This window comes from Colobus angolensis, unplaced genomic scaffold (genome assembly GCF_000951035.1).
Source record: "Colobus angolensis palliatus isolate OR3802 unplaced genomic scaffold, Cang.pa_1.0 Scaffold221, whole genome shotgun sequence".
Classification (NCBI taxonomy): Eukaryota; Metazoa; Chordata; class Mammalia; order Primates; family Cercopithecidae; genus Colobus; species Colobus angolensis.
Window position 1 is genome coordinate 2431096 of NW_012115389.1, and position 23181 is coordinate 2454276.

Genomic DNA, 23181 nt, shown 5'->3' on the forward strand with positions numbered 1-23181 from the left:
ACCCCAGTACCTCAGTTCAAAATGCAGAAATCACCGGTCTTCTGTGTCCTTCGCGCTGGGAGTTGGAGACTGCAGCTGTTCCTATTTGGCCATCTTGCTCCGCCCCCTAGGGTATAATTTTCTGAGTCCCCAACACATTGTATCTATCCTAGTACCAGAAAACATTCGAAAATTCAGATATTGATCATAAAGCATTGAAAAAATAGAGATAAGCTACATAGTAAGCATATAGCAACATTTAACAATAGAATATTTCATATTTATTGAGTGTTCACTCCTTGCTGGGTTCACTATTTGGTTTTGTGTCAGGGAAAAGCAACTTTCTTCCACCATCAGGACAGGAGGTAGTTTTTACATCTTGGAGGAAGGTGCTCAGTGAATTTAGGCTCTACCCTCCAAAGAGACTGAGAGAGAGCAGTTGTCTTCACTGATGTTTACATTTCAGAGGGATGGCTCCCACGTCCTTCAGAAAAAAATTCCAGAGGTGGAAAAACTGGCCAGAGCTTCAAGAAGAGTTACATCTCAAAGGGGCAGAGAATGAATTCACAATTACAAATTTTCTGAAGTAAATGTTCTAAGAAAAAAAGGTCAGGATCTGTAGTCAAGAGTAAGCTATCTGAAGTTTAGTAGTCAATCGGGGGATCTTAAAGTCTTTGTTGTCAAGATTAAAATAAGTGATAATTTCTATTTAATGGAAACCCCTGAGCATATTGCCAATTTTCTGCTAGATTTTAAACATGATTTATTCTGAGCTAGTCAAACTTCCTTTACAGAAGTCTTGCATAAAATAAAACTCTGATTTGAAAATAATTTAATGGAAAAAGATGTCTTCATGGATTTTGTCAACAGAAATTTTTAGTTAAAAAAATTAAACATTTATATTTTTAAAGATGTCTATGTGTACACATAGACATCTTTTAAATTTTTAAATTTAAAATTTTTTACATACATGCATCTTTTAAAATTAAAAATTTTTAAAGTTGAAATATTAAAAATATGGTATATCTAAATACAAATATTTGTGTATAAATATATACCTATATGCATCTTTAAAATGTTAAAATTAAAATGTAAAATATATATAGGCATCTTTAAGAATCTTCCAATGTTTTCATTTCTTTTAACTAACAATTTCTATCCACAAAGAAATTTTTTTCACAGAATTAATTACATAGTGCCAAAACAGAGTTGTGTTTTGTGTGAAATATGTGGATCAGCAAAACAGAAAATTTTGTGAATTTTCTAAGATTCACTGTAGATGATCTTTAAGTACTACACTATCCGTGGCACTTAAAACAGATCTTCACATCACGAACCCTGTAGAATACCTCTGTCATAGACTGTAGTGTATCTGACGAATCAATAACTCTCTCTTCCCTTCTAGGACCACGCAGCAGAAGTAGAGAGCAAAAAGGTTGAATTGCAGAGTCTGCAGAGTCACTTAGCAAAGTTGGGTTCTCTGGGCCGTGCTGAGGACCTCCACCTTCTGCAGGGCAAGGCTGAGGACTGCTTCCAGCTGTTTGAGGAGGCCAGCCAGGTTGTGGAGAGGCGACAGCTTGCCCTGTCCCATTTGGCAGAATTCCTCCAGAGCCATGCCTCTCTGTCCGGCATTCTCCACCAGCTGAGGCAAACGGTGGAAGCGACCAACAGTATGAATAAGAACGAGTCTGATTTGATAGAAAAGGACCTCAATGATGCTCTTCAAGATGCCAAAGCATTAGAATCTGCTGCTGTCAGTCTCGATGGCATTCTTTCCAAAGCCCAATACCATCTGAAAAGTGGGAGCTCTGAGCAAAGGACTTCCTGCAGAGCCACGGCTGATCAGCTCTGTGGAGAGGTAGAGAGGATCCAGAACCTTCTGGGAACCAAGCAGAGTGAGGCAGATGCCCTGGCAGTGTTGAAAAAAGCATTCCAAGACCAGAAAGAGGAGCTTCTGAAAAGCATTGAGGACATTGAAGAAAGGACTGACAAAGAACGATTGAAAGAACCTACTCGCCAAGCTCTTCAGCAGAGGTAAAGGAAACTGTCACAACCACTTGTCTCTTTTCTTTTGTATTTGTTCTGGAATTAACTTTTATGCAAAACTTTATTAGTACCGTGAAAGGAAAATAAAAACTCAGGACCCAAATTCACTCTGCCAAAAGAAAGAAATTAAGCTGAGAGTTGAGTCATGCAAGAAGCAGGCTTTCCTTTTGTTCCTAAACAGATAGATACAGAGAAAAGGTTCAATATCTCCATAGGTAGCTGCTCTATGCTCACCTTATCTTAGGTAAAGTGCTGATTTACTGAGCACGAGATGAATTCATAATTGACTATTCCCTGCCTGCTTCTTTTCTCTTGCAACACATGGATTAACCTTATCCTCTCTCTTTCCCCTCCAGCCCATTTTTCCCCTTTAAGTGTTGAAGCCCTCAAAATCATCTTTGGAGAAAGGTATAAACCACAGACTGTTTCTGTGATTTCATATTTATTTCTTCCAGGCATGTCTTTAACCCTGTCTCAGATACTTTTTGGTTTACAGTACCATATTTAGCAACTTCTTTTTTTTTTTTTTTAACCAGTTTGAAGATAAGATTAATGACTAATTTGACACTTGAGAAGTACTAAAATTTCTTTGGATTTCTTAAGGATTTCCCTAAAGTCTGTTTATGAGCCAAGAATGTATAGATCTTATATCTATTTTTAAATAATTTTTCACTGATGGGAGAAAGGACTCATCTTCTATAACAAGAATGAAGGCAGAAGAGAAAGGGAGTGATCCTAGTAGTTTTGGTGGTAAAAAGTATGAGGGAATTCCTCCCTGGTGGCTGAGAGCCTCTTGGTAGAGACTGGTGCAAGCTCATCAGTTCAGAGGCGGGGGCAGATGTTGGAGGAGAGAAAATGATGTGAAACAGTTCTCTTGTAGAGGGTAGCTTAGGAAGGTGATGAGCTGTCATTTGAGCTCTCTGTTCATTTAAAGTGAAACCAATCAGCTTGGCAGAGTCATTCTCTACAACTACATTTAACTATTTGCTTAGCGGTATGGAGAGGCAGAGGAGTGGGTTTAAGTAAGCAAAGCTGAGCTTTTGTCAAGTGAGTCCATTTGAGAAGCAAATGGGTCAAAGATAAGTTCCCTTAGTAAATTTGAGAAGTAACTGTTTTCTTAAAACTGTAGCCTTCTTTTCAATCTTTTTTTCTTCTTAATAGAACCTTCTGACTCCTGTTTTCAGGGCCACTTTCTCTTCCATTTTTTTCAGTGGGCAAAGAAACAACTGAAATGTATTCATGCCAAGGTATTCATGATTGATAAAGATTATGTTGTTCTTGATGAGACCATTGCTGGTTGTTTCCTTTTAACCAGAATCAAACATTAAGTTGAGGATTTAGTCAAATGATAGTGGAGTCAATATTAGGACTGGGCTCCTGAGATTATACCCTTTATCAGCAATAAATTATCTCATTAGTTTAACAAATTTACAAAAGGGAATGATACTTGGGAAGAAAAAAATAGCCTCCAGAATAAAAAGAGAACAAGGTGCCTAGTGTCCGCTCACCCTGGAAGCCAGCAGTATCATTGGTGCTGCAGGGTGGCATGGCCTTCTTAGGCCAAGCAGACAGGAGATCCTAAAATTGCCAGAGTAGAAAGCCCAGGTTGAACTAAAGAGCCACATCAGTACCCACAACACTGCACTCACCAAAGTCACACATCGGGTGCAGAAAATGTTATATTGAATTAATGGACTTATTTAAATTCCAGTCATACTAATGCTTCACTATGCCACCTTGGGAAAACCTCTTCTCTTCTTGTAAGGTGGGGATAATGAGAACACATGCCCCGACCACCATCTTTTGGGAATTAAATGGGATAAAACATGCGGACTCATTGTGTGAACTCTGCAGACCTATATCAAACTGTAAGAATGGAGAGTCAACAGCTGCCTCTACATGGCCACTTTTCTTTTCTTTGAAACAGGGTCATGCTCTGTCACCCAGGCTAGAGTGCAGTGGTGCAGTCACAGTTCACTGTGGCCTCAAACTTTTGGACTCAAGTGATCCTCCAGCCTCAGCGTCCCACATAGCTGATACTATACACATGTACCACCACATCCAGCTAAATTTTAAAAATTTTTTTTTTTTGTAGAAATAAGGTCTTGCTGTGTTGCCCAGGTTGGTCTTGAATTCCTGGTCTCAAGCAATTCTCCCACCTTGGCATCCCAAAATGCTGAGATTATGAACATGAGCCACTGTGGCTGGTGATATGGCCACTTTTTTATAAATGCTCTGATATTAATAGATTAGGGACAAAAATGATCATTTCCTTATAGTAATCTTTTCAACAAGGTAGGTAATTTAAATTTAATTGTATATATATATAGCAGAGCTCAGTAAAGCTAATTTGATATTGAATGAAACAACTATAATCCTTAAACATTATTATTTACATGGATCAAACCTCATGACCCAGAAACATTTCTTACCAATGATTTTACAGTAAGTATTTACCTAGTTAGCCTATGAGATCAGCCTTAGTTTTGAAAATCTTATACCATCAAAGCAAAGTACAAAGAAAATACAAACTTAGCAGAAGGTTGATGGTGAGTATTAAGAATGACTTTCAATGTTTTCTGAGGTAGAGTCTGAGTTATTTTGCAAAATTAACTTTAAAAGTACCTTTATCCATTGATAAACATCAATTTAATTTCTGTGTTAGAAGTTTTTCTACTGTCTAAATGAGTGCTTTATGGTCTCATCATGTATTTATGGAGAAGAAATATTCATTTACTACCTTTAGTAAGTTCATTGGAAAATAACATTTTAATTCACAGGTTAAGAGTGTTTAATCAGCTAGAAGATGAATTGAATTCTCATGAGCATGAACTATGTTGGTTGAAAGACAAAGCCAAGCAAATTGCCCAGAAAGATGTAGCTTTTGCACCTGAAGTTGACAGGGAGATAAACCGCTTAGTGGTCACCTGGGATGATACCAAAAGACTAATTCATGAAAAGTAAGTCAAAACCCACCCAGTTCTTGTTTTTAGCTTCCCACTTATTTTGTGACATTGGGACATTGCCTGTTTTGCATTGATGTAATCAGTAGTCAAATATCTTTTACCATTTTAGGTATTCTGTGTAACTTTCATAACATTGAAAATTTACCTATTTCTACAGAACTTTATTGAGAATGTTGCTTTGAGATAACAATTATAGGCCAGGCACAGTGGCTCACGCCTATAATCCCGGCACTTTGGGAGGCCAAGGCAGGCAAATCACCTGAGGTCAGGAGTTCAAGACCATCCTGGCCAACATAGTGAAATCCCATCTCTACTAAAAATACAAAAATTAGCCGGGCATGGTGGAGGGTGCCTGTAATGCCAGCTATTCGGGAGGCCGAGGCAGGAGAATCACTTGAACCCCGGAGGTGTAGGTTGCAGTGAGCTGAGATCGCATCACAGCATTCCAGGCTGGAAGACAGAGTGAGACTCCTCAAAAAAAAAAATAAAAAAAATTACACGTGGGATTCAATTTTTAAAGCAGGAGTTGTCAACAGTTACGAAGTGCTACCATGACAGCCTTAACTTTTAATTTTATATATTTTTTTGTTTTGTTGTAGTTGCTTGTAATTGAGGTATAATTTAAACATATTTAAATTTACTTTTTTTCATATGCAATGCTATCAGTTTTGACAAACTTACACAGTTGTGTAACTGTTAAACTTCACAATGAAAGTTCTACCACCTAAAAAATGACCTTATCTCTTCCCTTTGCCCTTAGCACCCCTGGCAACCAGGGATCAGTTTTCCACATCTATAGTTTTGTCTTTTTTTAGAATCATTTATAAACAAAATCACATAGAGTGTGACCTGGCTTCTTTTATTTAATCTGGCTTCTTTTATTTAGCATAACATATGTCATTGTGTGTGTCAAAAGTTCATTCTTTTTTTTATAGCTGAATATTCCACTGAATGGGTTTACTACAGTTTATTCAATTACTAGGTGATGGACAATTGGGTTCTTTCCAGTTTGGATGATTATAGATAAAGTGTTTATAAACATTCACATTCAAATTTTTGCATGTATGTAAGCTTTTATTTCATTTGGGTAAATAATCTAAAAGTGAGACTCTGGATTGTATAGCAACGTATATGTTTAACTTCATAAGAACCTGCCAAATTATTTTTTAAAGTAGTTGCACCATTTTGCACTCACACCAGTCATGTGTAAGATTTCCAGTTGCTCCACGTAATTTCCAACACTTGGTATTGTGACGTTTTTGTTTATTTGCTTGTTTGACATTCTACTAGATGTGTAGAGCCATCCCTGTGTGTGTGTGTGTGTGTGTGTGTGTGTCTTTAACTCCTCACTGTGGAGCAGGACTAACTCATAGGCATTGTGTCCAGAATTGGCACATTTTGTTTTTAATTTGTATATCCCTGATGACTGATGTTGAGCATATTTTGATATGTTATTTGCAATCTGTTTATCTTTTTAAATATTCAAGTTGGCTGATTTGGGTGATTTTTTTGTTATTGAGGTCTTTTATACGTCAATACAATCCCAATCAAAATGCCCACAGAAGTTTTGTAGAAATTGACAAGATGATTTAAAAATGTATATGTAAAAACACAAGACCTACTAGAATAGCCAGTACAGGTTTCAAAAAGAATTGGAGGACTTTGCTGGCAGCTCTGGTACCTAAAATAATTAAGTAAGTAAATAAATAAATAACAAATGAAAAAGGATTGGAGGACTTATACTAGCTGGTTTCAGTGTGGTACAGGCTGAAGGATAAACATATAAACTAGTGGAACACAGTCCAGAAATAGACCCAGACATATACAGTCAATTGTTTTGACAAAGATATGAAGAACGTTTGGTGGAGAAAGAATTATCTTTTCAATAAATGGTACTGGAACAATTGGACATTCATATGCATTTAAAAAAATGACCCTCAACATATACTTTACATCATGTACAAAGGCCTTTTAAGCAAAATTTGGAGCACATTATATAATGTAGACTATTAATGCAGGCATTTTAAATTGAATCATGTTATGCAAACTTTATTCCGTATTATTAAACATTATCCTACATTGTGATTTCTTAGAGGTTGCACAGTGTCTTATTATAAGAATGTATCAGGATTTATTTAATTATTGACCTGTTTTTAACGTTTTGGCTATTTCCATATTTTCTCCTATTACAAATAATGGTGTAAAGAATATCACTTTACCTAAATCTTAGTGCACATAATTTTATTTCTTTGGAAAAATCTCTAGATGTAAACTTGCTTGCTCAACGGCATTTTATTCTTTTGTTATTGTTTCTTTTATGAAACAGTCTCCCTCTATAGCCCAGGCTGGAGCACAGTGGTGTGATCTTGGCTCACTGCAACCTCTACCACCCGAGTTCAAGCCTTTCTCATGCCTCAGCCTCCTAAGTAGCTGGGATTACAGGCGTGCGCCACCAAGCCAGGCTGATTTTTGCATTTTTAGTAGAGACGATATTTTGCCCTGTTGGCCAGGCTGGTCTCGACCGCCTGGCCTCGAGTGATCAGCCTGCCTTGGCCTAGCAAAGTGCTAGGATTACAGGCATGAATCCGTGGCACCCAGCCATTGTGTGTGTGTGTGTGTGTGTGTGTGTGTGTGTTTGTTTAAAAAAAAAGCCTACAGCTTCCAATATTCCCAGAGGGTCTCCCATCCGAGTACTAACCAGGCTGAACCCTGCTTACCTTCACAAGATCAAATGAGATCAGGTGTATTTGAGGTGATATGGTTGTAGACCACCTTATTTTTATGAACAGCAGCTATCTTCTCATTTTGACAGTTTTCAGGGTAGTCATATCCAATGAGAATTTATTACATTGAGATGGAAGAGAAAATCTGATATATACATTAATTACTGAGTAATCTTTTTATTTCTTAGTTTTGGGCTATGTTTTGTTTTATTGTTGTTTTATTTCCTGCAACATATGCCATTATGAAATAATTAAAACAACATGGAAAAAGACAATTAAAAAAAACCAAAACATTTGGGTGACTCATCTATGTAAGTTTGAGTTGGCAAGAACATATATTGCTTCTTTGTCTTTGAGTTCATAGATTTTATTTCAATGGTTGTGTGCATCCCTCATTCACAGAGAACATTTTGGACACTGGAGTAAGTAGGATTAACCAGTAGCACTAGTTTGAGATCAGTATGTAGAAATATGCTTTTCTCTTGGTTCCAGAATCCATGAGTATTAATACCTTTATGTAGTGAAACATCAAGTCCAATTGTAGGGAACTCTCCCCTTTCCTGATACATGACACCAAATAATATATTTTCTTTAATCATTACAGTCAGGGTCAATGCTGTGGACTTATTGACTTAATGAGAGAATATCAGAACCTGAAGTCAGCTGTATCTAAAGTCTTAGAAAATGCCAGCAGTGTGATTGTAACCAGAACTACCGTTAAAGATCAAGAAGATCTTAAATGGGCTTTTTCCAAGGTAAAATTCAAAATGTGTTTATGTTGGTATTCTGCTTTAGCAGATCTGGTTTTTACTCATAAAGCAGTTATCTGCACAATTCTTATCTGTATACTTAGATGTGGATAATTCATGCTAACAAGCTCAACTTTTTTTCCCCTAGGAACACTGACATTCTAGGATTCTAGCAACTCAAGAAAATGGTGTTTTATATATTCGTATAGTTAATTAATATCAACAATTTCTGCATAGGGTCAATTATGAATTAAATTTCTTAGAGGCAAATGGTTTTAAATTCATGACTTATCACTGACTATTTTATTAATTAAGGAATCATTTATCCACAGCATGAAACTGCCAAGAACAAAATGAATTACAAACAGAAAGACTTGGATAACTTTACCAGCAAAGGAAAACACTTGTTATCTGAACTGAAAAAAATTCACAGTAGTGATTTCAGCTTGGTGAAAACAGACATGGAGAGCACCGTGGACAAATGGCTGGATGTAAGATAATCACCTGGGAGTCTGCAAATCGTTTAAATAATCACATTTCCCAATCAAATTTTTGGGCAAAGGGTTATTCAAGGATGTGAATTTCACCTTTTTTTTTTTTTTTTTGAGATGGAGTTTCACTCTTGTTGCCCAGGCTGGAGTGCAATGGTGCAATCTCAGCTTACTGCAACCTCTGCCTCCCAGGTTCAAGCAATTCTCCTGCCTCAACCCCCTGAGTAGCTGGGATTACCGGTGCAAGCCACCATGCCCAGCTAATTTTGTATTTTTAATAGAGACAGGGTTTCTCCATGTTGACCAGGCTGGTCTCCAACTCCTGACCTTAGGTGATCTGCCCACCTTGGCCTCCCAAAGTGCTGGGATTACAGGCGTGAGCCATTGAGCCCAACTGAATTTTACTTTTAACATTTAGTACTAAATGCGAAATCATAGTCTGAAGAAAAACAGTGCTCACATAAAGTTTAGAAATAGTAAAAAACGTATCTGTTTTGTAAAACTTATCATCCGACTCTTGGGAATTTCACTTGATAACCTCAGTCATAACAAATTATAACTCTGAATGTTTTTCTGTCCCAAACTGTGAAATTACAGATAAAAAAGAAGAATTTATAAATATTCTATAGGATATTAAACCATAATATATAATAATTTAAAGTAATAAGGCTATAATTTTGCATTGGAAAACATTGCATTTGTAATTTACATCTTTGGGTTTTAGTTCTTGTTGTGTCACTTACCAGTTATGTGACCACAGAACAAGTCACTTGATTTTCCTGGAACTCTATATATCAATCCGTAAATATTTTACATTATCTTTCAGCTGAAAAATTCAGGGTTTCTGTTGACCTCCTATCAAAATCTAGTTTCAGAAGTACTGTGGTTCCCCTACTTAAGCTAAATTTACCAGTTAGACTTTGATATTTGTGTAATATAATAAAATAATTTGGGGGCAGCAGAAAACCCTGTATATGTGCTTCCACTTTTAAAAGAACATTATTTGGCTGGGCACGGTGGCTCACGTCTTTAATGCCAGCACTTTGGGAGGCCGAGGTGGGCGGATCACTTCAGGTCAGGAGTTCGAGACCGGTCTGGCTAACATGGTGAAACGCTATCGCTACTAAAAATACAAAAAATTAGCCGGGTGTGGTGGCAAGCTCCTGTAATCCTAGTTACTCTGGAGGCTGAGGTGGGAGAATCCCTGGAACCTAGGAGGCGGAGGTTGCAGTGAGCTGAGATCGCACCGCTGCACTCCAGCCTGGGAAACAGGGTGAGACTCCATCTCAAAAAAAAGGAACATTCTTTTCTTTTCTTTTTTAGCATGCTATTTTTTTTTTATTTATAACCTTTGGGATTTTAGTGCCTATCATTATATGAAGAGTGATAAGCAATACTATTTTATTTTAATATGCAAAATTGGTTGCTTTCATATGCATTATGTTATAAATATATTTGAATCTAATTAATGCTAATTATACCTCAACATTACAAATAAAAATGCCATTGTTATTACTTTCAAAAATAAATACAACACTGTTCTTGGTGGACCTTTGTCCTGTAGAATTCAAACTTATAGTGAGTTACAGTAGATTCCAATGGACCTGTTGTTGTTAGTATCCCAATTTATAAATGAAAATGCAATGTCTCAGGAATTCATACACCTCTCCCAATGACAGAAGCAATCTATGTATTTGGTTAGCATTTACATGAGTCAGGTGCACTTATTAGATTACAATAATTTTTGTGAAACTGTGTTTGTCAGTCAGATACTTTTCTGATAAAAGAAGCATTGGTACTTTGCTGGGGGATGATCATCTTACGCCTCTGACTATGAATGCCATGGCTTCTGTTTCTCTCCTAGGTAGCAGAGAAACTTGAAGAAAACATGGATAGGCTGAGAGTAAGCCTGTCCATTTGGGATGATGTACTCTCAAGTAGAGATGAGATTGAGGGATGGTCAAACAACTCTGTTCCACAGATGGCAGAAAACATCAGCAACCTGGATAACCGCCTCAGAGCTGAAGAACTGCTTAAAGAATTTGAGGTAAATTGACTGTGTTGACATATGGAAACTGGTGGCATATTGTTGACTAGAATATGAAAACAAAGAAAAAAAAAGTCTTAAAAGTTTATTCTTCTTTTAACTTTTATTTATTTATTTATTATTATTATTATTTGAGGCAAAGTTTGGCTCTGTCACCCAGACTGGAGTGCAGTGGTGCTCCAGATCTCGGCTCTGCAACGTCCACCTCCCAGGTTCAAGCGATTCTCCTGCCTCAGCCTCACGAGTAGCTGGAATTACAGGCGTGCGCCACCACGCTTGGTTAATTTTTGTATTTTTAGTAGAGATAGGATTTCACCATATTGGCCAGGCTGGTCTTGAACTCCTGATCTCATGTAATCTGCCCACCTCAGCCTCCCAAACTGCTGCGATTACAGGTGTGAGCCACTGCTCCGGACCTTATTCTTCTTTTTAGAGGCATGGAAGAGCATTAGATAACTCTCACCTATCTTTGCTATTTAATTTGAATAGGTTATGAATAAAAGGATTTTTCTTTGTATTTTTATCTATGCTTATTTAGGGCTCTTTAAAGCGTTAGTAGAAAAGCAAAAGTCTATAAAATCTATAATTGTTCCCATTCATCGGAGAATATGGCATCTTTCTACTTAAAAACCAAATTGCAAGTGTTTGTAATTTAGTACCTATTTTTCCGTATTCAAAAAAATCCCAAACTGCTCACTGAGTCCATGCCGTGTGCCCTTATTATGCCAGGTAGTGGGTTCTTCCACTTCCTTTTCAAAAATGGAAGAAAATCAGAGATTGGAGGGTCACAGGCTTCCACAAGGGTCCCTGACTTTTAAAGTTCTAGTCACCAATTCACTTTAAACTTTATTCCTATTTCTTGCAATCATTTGTTAATCATTCTTCAAATTCTTGATGAGCACCTAAGATATGTCAGGCGCTGTTTTAGACATTGAAAATGTAATAGAAAAACAGAAAGTCCTACCCTCATAGAATTTACATTATTTGTATTACAGTATATATTATATATAAAATATCAACTAGTAATTGGGCTATGATAAAAGTGGAGTAGGGTAAAGAGAAATAGAGTGAGGAGATAGTGACTTTGGTCCAGAGAAATATACATGAATGAATTATAGAGTGAGGAGATAGTGACTTTGGTCCAGAGAAATATACATGAATGAATTGTATTACTTAACTTATTTGTCTTTGATCCAAAGAACATTCTCAATGTTTTGTTATCTAATTCCAATCTCTGAGGGCAATCAGAAGGAGAAGAAATTATTCAGACTAAAAATACAGGCAGAGGTGATGGATACCGCAGTGTCCTCAGCTGTTATCTCTGGTGCTAAACTAACATTACAGCTCCAGAGTGGCGTGCACTGGATCCAGCTTATACCAGCTTGCAAAAGTCAGTTGTTAAATGTTCAGGAATTTTGTGAGCCAGTGTTAAAAACAACCATTATTAAAAATTAAACTGTAAATAAATTTACAAATAAATAAGTTCCATTGAATACAAAGGTAATGACAAAAAACTAAAACATAACACTTTCCATTATTCTTCTACACATCACTACTGTTACCTAGGTCTTTGAGTTATTGACATCTATGGTATCATGGCTGAAATATTTTAGAACAATGTACTGCTGTGTATGTCTTCCACTCCATGTGCTGTGACGTCACGTTGTAGCGTACCATGGTGGTAAATGCTACAAATGAGGGCTTTTTGTGGGAGGTTGAGAGGGAGTTGTTAAAGTAATCAACTACTATTGACCTCAGAAATCCAATGATTCAATATGCTTCTGAGCCACGTTAGATATGACCAGGTTCAGTTAGTCACAAAGATGGGTTATTTATGTTACCCACTGTCCATGTGACACACTAGCTAATAAAATCAGTGAATCGGATTCAGCCCAGTGCCCACAGGGCTGTTCCCGCTGTAGTGTAGTGAGTGTAGATAAGGAGGGAGATTCCTCAGTTGCCTGGCCAGCTTCTGGAGAAAGCCAAAGGGCCTGACAGCTCATCATGTCTTCCATTAAGGAAATTCCCTTCTGAGTTGAAGGCATCAGTAGGTTTGCTAGTGTCCACAAAGCACCAAAATACCATTTTCGAGAGGAATAGTTTATTAAATGCTCCTTTGTGGTCTCAAATAACTAATGAAGTTTACAAGCCTCTCATTTGTTTCATAATTCTTTGATCGTTCTTTCCTCTTCTTTATGTTAATGTTGGTACAAAAAAAGGCAAAATATTATATATCGATTTCTTAATGAATCTGTTTCTCCTTTAATATCCTCTAAATTTTTATTTGAAATGTTTTGTTCATATTACACATAGCCTACAGTAACTAGGCACTCCTTGTTAGGCACTTCAATACTTGCTTTGAAATGCTTCTTCAAGAGTTTCATGCTGCCATAGTAACTAGTAATATTAAAGTTAATGAATAAACGACACTTAGCTTATTGAAAATCCCCGCTGACTCAAGACTTTGGATCAGTGTTTAATTTTTTTCCAGCTTTTTTTTCCTAATAAAAAGAAGTGGAGAGAAACAAAGTTCTGCACACTCCTTCACATTCTCAGCGGAAGCTAATTGTAACATTTTCCACGTTTCTACATCATAACAGCCCTCAGAAAAATGAAACAGATTTTATGTTTTACACTGGCTTAAAGTTGGGGTATTTTGACAAACTTAGCTCTTCTTGAAATTATTAAATGCCAAATATAGCATGTCAGTGTTTTTCATTAGTTATGCTTCTTCCCTTTTGGCAGTCTGAAGTTAAAAACAAAGCATTGAGATTGGAAGAACTGCATTCCAAAGTTAATGATCTGAAAGAATTAACTAAAAATCTAGAAACACCACCAGACCTTCAGGTAAGCATTTTGTAATAACTGCTAGACTTTCATCCGTTTTGTAATAACTACCATATACTAGACTTTCTGTCTCTCTCTCTATCTGTGTGTGTGTAGATATATATCAGCTGTATATGATGTATATATATATCCTTTATATGTCCTCGATGTTATCATCATCACCCTAATTCCAAGGAAACAAGTGGATCGTATCAGACATGGGGGTCAAAATATTAATATATTTTCACATTCCTTGGGCCAGTATTAATAGCATATTTCCAACTTGAATATTATAATAAGGGTAGTTCATTTTTTTCCTACTGAATTTCAGAAGCATTATCAGCCAGGTTGCCTCATGGACCATTTCATGTCTAGACAGGAACAGAACCCCCGCTTTTTTTGGTGTTTTTGATGTTGGTTGGTTGTTTGTTTTTTGAGACAGGGTCTCACTCTGTCATCCAGGCTGGAGTGCAGTGGTGCAATTTCGGCTCACTGCAACCTCTGCCTCCCAAGTTCAAGCAATCCTCCCACCTCAGCCTCCCTATTAGCTGAGACTACAGGCATGCGCCATCATGGAAGGCTAATATTTTAAATTTTTTATAGACAGGAGATTTCACCATGTTGCCGAGGCTGGTCTTGTATTCCTGAACTCATGCAGTCTGCCTGCCTTGGCCTCCCAAAGTGCTGGGATTATAGGTGTGAGCCACCACGCCCAGCCTAGAAAGCCCTCTTATGAATGTTGATATTCTTATTGATATTTTCCTAATGCTGTTACTCAATAACTGAGTTTAGAGGGATCACCACTGTAAACCTCCCTTCATAGCCCTTCAGATGGCACAAATCCACAAATCCACAAAGCAGGCCGGGGTAGATCAGCACTGGTCAGGACACCTGGGCTATTTCAGGGCCCAAGCCCTGGAAGCATCCAGCATGGTGGGTCTCTTTGGGCTGCCAGCCCCAGTGGCTCCAGGCTCAGGATTCTGCTGCATCCCTTTAGCTTCTGGATGTGTTACTGCTTTTGTCAGTTTTCTCTACATTTCCCTTCTTCTTCTTGTGCCTTTGTCTTGATTTGCTGCTTTGGGTCAAGCAATCAATCTAGTTGATCAGTTATGCTTTTGCTCTGACCTGAGACTCCTTGTTCATCAGTACCATTGGGGATGATATACATGCACAGGAATGCTAGAAGTTTCATGTGAAGTAAGAAGACACAAAGGAGGTGCTATTCATATGTAAAAAAGATAAAGAGTCTTTATGCATGCCACCTGTGTTGGGGATATCAATGGTTAACAGTTGGACTTTTGCAGAGTTGAGGCAGGATCTTCAGAGAGAGTTATTGATGTACTCTAGTCTTCTCTTTCTTCCTTTATCTCTCTCTCCTTTTCTCTCTCTCTCTCTCTGTGTCTCTCTCTCACACACACACACGTGTGCACATACACGCACCCCATGTATACTCAAGAAAGTATGAGGGGGTGGCTTACCTTACCTCCAGCAGTGCCACCTGGAGAATGGAATATTTGTCCCCTGTATTTGGCAGGCACGGGAGTCTGATTTCTATCCCCCCAAGAATCCTAAAAGTGACAGACAGGCTGGCTAACTGCTGCTATATTTGCCAAAGGATAAGTGATGGCTTGGAGAGACCTGCTCCTGAAGGTTAGTTGGAGGTGAATGCTAGAGTGTGACCTCTGGCCCAAATGTGAACCAGGAGAGGAAAAGAAAGGAAGACGATGTGAAGATATTGTAGGTCCTCTAAGAAGGCCTTAGCAATGAGAAGTTAAAGAAAGGCCTACAGGCTGAGGAATGAGAAAGTAGCCAAAGAACAGTGCACTGTCGCGTTTAGGGAACTTCAGTGGGAAGTGTAAGCATGAGAAAAGTCAGAAAAACCCACAGACCAAGGCCTATGGGAGGAGGAATGAATGCTAAACCTTGTCTGGCCTAGAGGGCACAGATGCCCATCCAGTGAGTCAGAACCCCTCACCTGCCTCCTGCCAGTCCAAGCCTACAGGAGAAAGACGCCTTACACAGGGTGGCAGAATAGAAATAAAACGAAGGAAGAGAAAGAAAGATATTTACTCCCTTCCACACTATGGGCCTCCTGCTCCCAGCAGATCTGAAGTGGGGGTAAGAATAAAAGCCTTCAATTAAAGTTAAGTTCAAAGTTTTCGTTACCAAATAGGCCAGGATGTTTGAATTGTGGAATTGAGACTGTTTTTCAATGTATAGTGACTGTATGTCCTTTGACTAACTAGGGGGCCATAGAAGTCGACCCTCCTGACTCTATCATCCAGGGAAAAGAGAAGAACTAGCCCCATTGAATATTTTAAAGCAACAGTGGAGACAAAAATAAAATTGTTTTATGATAAAATCCTACAGTGATGTTTGCCCCAGACAGTGTTACATCTGAGCAGACAACGGGTGTTTCCAGGGAGAATCAAGAGCAGATTTTTGGTCACCACCTGGGAATTTTCAGTAGGTCTAGCTCTGCTTTCAGAATGCCCTCTCACATCTTCCCTGGAACCTCAGTTAGAGCTGCCACTCTCCCATCCAGTGTTAACACAATCCTTCCTCTTTCTATTTGCCTGTCACTTCATATGTTTGGCAACTGTGTCCACTGATTTTCCTTCTTGTAAAGGCATGTTAGCATTGGAGCTGGCTTCCATGATGAGACTTGTGTGGCTTTGAACAATTACATGAACAGAATTTCTACTGAATGAGTGGAGATCTTGATGAAATCTTGTTTGGTTATTTAGTTTATAGAAGCACACTTAAGACAGAAACTGGAGCATGCCAAAGAAATAACTGAAGTAGCAAAAGGAACCCTGAAGGATTTCACTGCTCAAAGTACACAGGTGGAGAAGTTTATTAATGACATAACGACATGGCTCGCAAAAGTGGAAGAATCGTTGATGAACTGTGCCCAAACTGACACTTGTGAAGGATTGAAAAAAGTCAAGGTAGGTAATAAACTATCATTAAGTGCTTCCATTTGAATGGTGATAGTAGTTCTCCTGTTTTGTGGTGACTATAATAAAACATACAACCTCTGCTCTCAGTTACCCATATGAAACAGCAGACCAACTTATTTATGACATTGACCACAGCAAAGTAAGCAATGAAGAACTGAATGCAGGTGTTCAGAAATCAAAAATGAATACCTTGAAAATAGAAAGCTGTAGCACCTGCTCATAGTCTACGCTTGTTTAAAGTTTTTTTTTTTTTTATAAAAGGGTGGAGCCTGTGGAAGAACTATTTGACTTCCACAAATTTTCAGACTTGAGTATCTGATAGTTTTTCATCACTTCATTATATTTATTGGCCACTAAGACTGCTTTCATCGAGAGAATGTATATTTTTTGAAAAAGAAGAAGTTGAGGAAACATTACATTTCCATGTTTTCTATTTTTTTATTTTTATTTTTTGAGATGGAGTCTCGCTCTGTCACTCAGGCTGGAGTGCAGTGGCACAATCTGGGCTCACTGCAACCTCCCCTCCCAGGTTCAAGTGATTCTCCTACCACAGCCTCCCCAGTAGCTGGGATTACAGGCACCCACCACCATGCCCAGCTAAGTTTTGTATTTTTAGTAGAGATGGGGTTTCATCATGTTGGCCAGGCTGGTCTTGAACTCCTGACCTCAAGTGATCCACCGGCCTCAGCCTCCCAAAGTTTTGGGATTATGGGTGTGAGCCACCTCCTGGCCCATTTTCATGTTTTCTATCCATATTAATGGATAACATTCCTAATTAGCTATCTGTAAAGGACACGCATTAAGTTGACTTTTCAACAAATGCATTTGTTCTCTTTTAGCATATTTCCTTACTGTACTAGAAACTGAGGGTTTTTTTGGTTTTTGTTTTTTTAAATTAACTACTGGTGCTTTTGGTAAGCATGTGACTCTGAAACAAAGTTCAAGTGTCTCATTGAAGAATGTGAACTGTGATGGTCTCTAATCAACTGATTAAACCCAAGATCATGGACTGGAATCTATAAGGACCTATTCAGTTTGCTTGAAATGCTAGATTACACCTCATCTCCTAACTACTTCCCAACAGCTGTTTGTTCCCACGGAGAACTTGGCAAAATTCTGAAAGAATCAATGCAGATCTAGTACAAGTACTGAAAAACTTGCACCAAAATGTATACACCACGGAGTGGATTCAACAATATCAATTTCAGATTATAAAAAAGTACCATAGTGAAGTAAATGGAGTATTTCTCTCAAGTTATGAATATCCTTCATAATCTACTTTTATTCTGTAGGATATACAAAAAGAACTTCAAAGTCAACAAAGCAATATCAACTCCACCCAAGAAAATCTCAATAGCTTGTGCCGCAAGTACCACTCAGCTGAGTTAGAGAGCCTGGGCTGTGCAATGACTGGTCTGATAAAGAAACATGAAGCCGTGAGCCAGTTGTGCTCCAAAACCCAGGCCAGCCTGCAGGAATCTCTGGAAAAACACTTCAGTGGTGAGTTCTGAGGGGCCTTAGCGTGAGAAGTTTGTTTCCGAGAAAGAATCCAAACCAAATGCTGCCTAGAAACTGCCAGCAAAAGTTTGAGGAAACTTTCCAGAAGGGTATCATTTCAAATTCATCTGTGCTTTGCGATTCAAGCAATAGAAGTGCTGTGCTGGAGGCTCTCACACTATGCAGAATTTTTTCTTTCTTTTTCCTCTTTTTCCCAAGAAAGCAAGAGTCCACTGACTTGATGATTCTGAATTTCATCTGCATTTTCTCTATATAGCTCATGTCTGTGGAAAATTACTTCCACTGCTCAAGTGGCCAGCAGCCACTGTCCAAACAACTATTGAAATTTTTTATGCTATGATGAAGTGACACAATAAACTTGGATGTTGGAAGAAGCCATGAAACAGGGGCAGCAATAGGGGACAGGAAATTGCCTGTCCTGTGGCCCTGCCTCTGCTTTCCACACAGCTGTGCCTGACATGGATCTATCATGACTCCCCAAAAGAGAAGGTGGTTCCTCCCTTTGCCATCAAAATGGCTTTAATGTCCCTGGAGCATTTCTCTCCTTGTACTTTTACATATTCAGGCAATTAATTATTTTTCTTAACCAAAAGAAAAAACACAACAGGATATTAGACATTCTAGGAATATACATTTCTTTTTAGTCTTTCCTCTGAGAGAACTTCTCAGTTCTACCATGAACATTCACGGCTATAGATTATACTGTATTACTTTATTATTTTCTTTGTGGAATATTTTGTAAGGCAGGAGGAAATGAGCTAAAGGTCAGAAATAATTCATTGTGGTAATGCTGGGAGCCCATTCAATGTTTTGGATTTACTCCCGATTTTTTTTTTTTTTTTTTAAATTTCAAAAGAGTCTATGCAGGAATTCCAAGAATGGTTTTTGGGAGCAAAGTCATCAGCAAAAGAATCATCAGATCGCACCGGTGACAGCAAAGTTCTAGAAGCAAAGCTCCATGACCTTCAGGTATAAAAGCTGACATCCTTTTTCTTCTTCCCCAAAATGTACTCAAGTGCCTGCAGGCAGACCTAAGTTATCTCATTTCCCAAATCTTATCTGAGCCAATCTTCTCCTCATCCCTAACAGAATTTGGCTGATTGAGTCAGAAGGAAATAGATAACATGATAAGTATGTTGAGAAATAAGTTGGGGCTACAGAATTTCCAGATCCCTTTCCTCTCTCTTTTTAGCCTATTGACAATTCTTTGGAGTTCATTCTAAAGTAAACTTAGTTTTAATTTTTATAACAATAAGAGTATAATAATTATGTTATATGACTATTGTGGAGGAGTTTTAAAAAGAAGAAGAAATGGTTTGTGTTTTTTAGTACCTTATTGTCTATATTTAGAGATAGGATATATTCAAATTAAAATAATAGATATTACAGGTTTTATAGGTTTTACTGACTGAAAATGTATGAGCTCAGGAAGGAGAAGGCTGTGGTGAAGTACAGTTAAGAAATGATTTGCAGAAGAATAGGCTCAAGTTAGGTTTTGGCCAAGCTTGTCAAGTGGCTAATCTGAGTAAAGCACTGTGTTAAGTATTATGAAAAGAAATCTATTTTTTTTTTCGAGATGGATTCTCACTCTGTCACCCAGGCTGGAGTGCAATGACACGATTTCAGTTCACTGCAACCTCCTCCTCCTGAGTTCAAGTGATTCTCCTGCCTCAGTCTCCCAAGTAACTGGGATTACAGGTGTATGTCAGCATACCCAGCTAATTTTTGTGTTTTTAGTAGAGACGATGTTTCACCATGTAAGCCACGCTAGTCTCAAACTCCTGACCTCAGGTGATCCACCCGCCTCGGTCTCCCAAAGTGCTGGTTACAGGCATGAGCCACCATACCCGACCAAAAGAAATCATTTTAAAAACTAATGAGAACCATGAGGATTTTGTGACTAATGGGGGATTAAAATAATGTTGATAATTCATTAGATTAGAAGTTACGATAGAAAGATTGTTATAGTAAAGGAAGCTGGTTTTGCAGGAGGTGTGGAGAATTCAAATGTAGAATTGTCTCCTTTTAAGCTTGAGATGTAACAAACTCCACAAAGAAATGTCTGAGTAACAGTTGAGATGCCACTCTAGAGCTCTGGGGAGAGGCAGGGCCAGCCCTGGACTCTGGAATTCTTTTGCTTTGTTGAAGCTCTGCCCAAGCATAGATTTTCCAAGAAAGAGATGCAGACCAAGAAAAGAAAGGACCTGAGGATTTTGTATGCAGGGTGGATCAGGGGAGGGGGCTGGAAGCAGCTAACCAGGTAGAGGATCTGACATGAACCCTGGGAGATAGTGGAACCTAGACCATGTTGGTACAGTGAGAATGGGGAGAGACTGAGAACAAGACCTTGGTGAGAACGTCCTCGGTTCCAGCTCAACCTTGTTTACACTAAGTCCTCAGTGGTTCCAGTGGCTGGCTGACACCATTCTCAATGAGGAGCCTTGGTTGTATCCAGTTGTATGCATCATTTTTACTCCAGCCTTGTTAAGCTTTTTCCCTTTGGACTCTGTTTTTCTTCTCCTGCTCTACTATTTCAGCTCACAATTGTAATGCATAGTCCCATGCACCTATTACCTTTATTTCCCGAAACAGAACATTTTGGACTCAGTCAGTGATGGGCAGAGCAAACTTGATGCGGTGACTCAAGAAGGACAAACTTTGTACGCACATTTGTGTAAACAAATTGTCAGTAACATTCAAGAACAAATCACAAAGGCCAATGAAGAGTTTCAAGCATTTCTGAAACAGTGCCTTAAGGATAAGCAGGCTCTTCAAGACTGTGCTTCAGAACTTGGAAGGTAGGTTATGTTAACAAACATACATTTCATCATACACCAAGTGTGTTTTTACAGGCTTAGAGAAAAGAGTCCTGTGAATAAACAAATAACGTTTGACACTGTGAGTTTAAATTATAATAAGCTTTGATCATAAACACAGGTTGATACTAGGACAATAATCAATTTTTCAGACTCTGAAGTTGTGACTTGGCTTTTTTTAATGTAGAGAAAACCAACTATATTTACTAGTAATTGAAAATTATATAAATGCATATAATTTTTATTTGTTTGATTCACCAATGTATAAAGCTCTGACACCTCAATTTTTAGATTATACAAGGCTTTTCCTTGTATGCACTTCATTTGGGATAGAGTCATAGCAGACAACAATGATTAAATTCTGTAGATCTAGATACCAATAAGGAATACATGTCATTATGGTGAATACACAATTAGAAAGGGAGAAAAAGCCACTTATGACTAGGGTGAGAAAAGATGTCAGTAGAATCAAATTGCCTCTCTGATGCAGAATAATTTGCCTGACTCTTGTCCAGCTTTCTTGGAGAGCTTACATTGTTTCCAAAACTTAGAGCTCTTGAGCTATATTTGAAAATCCCTTAAGACACAAAGACACAGAGGCCACTTTCCCTTGCCTTCCCAGGGCTTCCATTGCCCTACTTATTCACTGGCCACAACTCAAGGGTCTTTGTAGTAAGTCATGAAATTAAGTGCACATTGACATGGGAATGTAATCTTGTTGGCAATTACCAGCTATGAAGTCAATTCATATCCGTTGGCCCCAATTCAGGGGTCTTCGTAGTAAGACATAAAATTAAGTGCTCATTGATGTGGGAATGTAATCTTGTTGGCAATTACCAGCTATGAAATCAATTCTACTAGGTGAGATGATTCTTTCCCTGCTTGGATCTCGAAAGAAATTGTCATGACTGTCCCTTTGTTATTAAAATAAGTGATAATTTGGGTGGGTTAGTTGTTAAGTTTTGTTTTGTTTTAGTAACTTGAACATTCATGAAGTCTTAACTGCCATTTAAAAGACATTGTGACCCCAGCTATTAAAACTAATTTATCATAACAAACATGTAAGAATTTCTCTAAGGCATTTTCTTTTCCTTAGCTTTGAAGATCAGCACAGAAAACTGAACTTATGGATACATGAAATGGAAGAAAGGTTCAATACAGAAAACTTGGGAGAGAGTAAACAGCACATTCCTGAGAAGAAAAATGAAGTTCATAAAGTTGAAATGTTTTTGGGAGAACTGCTGGCTGCAAGGTATGGTCCAGAAATGGAACAGGTCCTTTAACTCTTACCATGTTTTAGACTAGTTGGTTGGTTGTTTGGTTTGGTTTTGATTGATTGGTTAGTTGGTTTGTTGATGGTGGTTTGTGCCTGTCCTTGAATGTCTGGAGTACAAAGGATCATGCTGCACTCTTTGCAGCAGTGCAATATTCTGGTGAGAGTGCAGGATGGAAGTAAGAAGCTCATCTGCATTCCAGATCCAACTCCTGTTTGTTCAATAAATTGGGCAGGTCACTTGTCTCCTGTCACTCTTAATTTTAGCCTTTAAACATTGTGTTAATAATACTGTGCTTTCCTATTTGGAGTTATTTTGAGGATTAGTTAACATAATGTGAAGCTGATATGAAGGAAAGAAAACCACAAATTCACACTGACTGTAAAGATAAAAAAATGAGTGCTGGCAGGGCACAGTGGCTCATGCCTGTAATCCCAGCACTTTGGGAGGCCAAGGTGGACAGATCACCTGAGGTCAGAAGTTCGAGACCAGGCTGGCCACATGGTGAAATCCTGTCTCTACTAAAAATACAAAAATTAGCCAGGCATGGTTGCTGGCACCTGTAATTCCAGCTACTCAGGAGGCTGAGGCAGGAGAATTGTTTGAATCCGGGAGGCAAAGATTGCAGTGAGCCAAGGTCGCGCCACTGCACTCCAGCAGTAGTGACAGAGTGAGACTCTATCTCAAAACAAAACAAAAACAAAAAAAGAAAAGAAAAAAAAGGGAGTACTGTATATGTCAATTTCCATATGTTATTCACACATTTCAGCTTCCAGTTTCATT

The 23181-nt window shown here is 38.3% G+C and overlaps 1 protein-coding gene across 1 annotated transcript in view; it reads left to right on the plus strand.

Moving 5' to 3' along the window:
* SYNE1 (spectrin repeat containing, nuclear envelope 1) overlaps positions 1 to 23181 on the plus strand; it is a 543966-nt gene that overhangs the window by 235174 nt on the left and 285611 nt on the right. The window contains 11 exon segments of the mRNA XM_011943785.1: positions 1385 to 2013; positions 4806 to 4985; positions 8319 to 8469; positions 8796 to 8954; positions 10819 to 11001; positions 13747 to 13848; positions 16575 to 16778; positions 18083 to 18290; positions 19165 to 19277; positions 20901 to 21106; positions 22221 to 22376. Of these exon segments, the coding sequence (XP_011799175.1) occupies positions 1385 to 2013; positions 4806 to 4985; positions 8319 to 8469; positions 8796 to 8954; positions 10819 to 11001; positions 13747 to 13848; positions 16575 to 16778; positions 18083 to 18290; positions 19165 to 19277; positions 20901 to 21106; positions 22221 to 22376 (2291 nt within the window).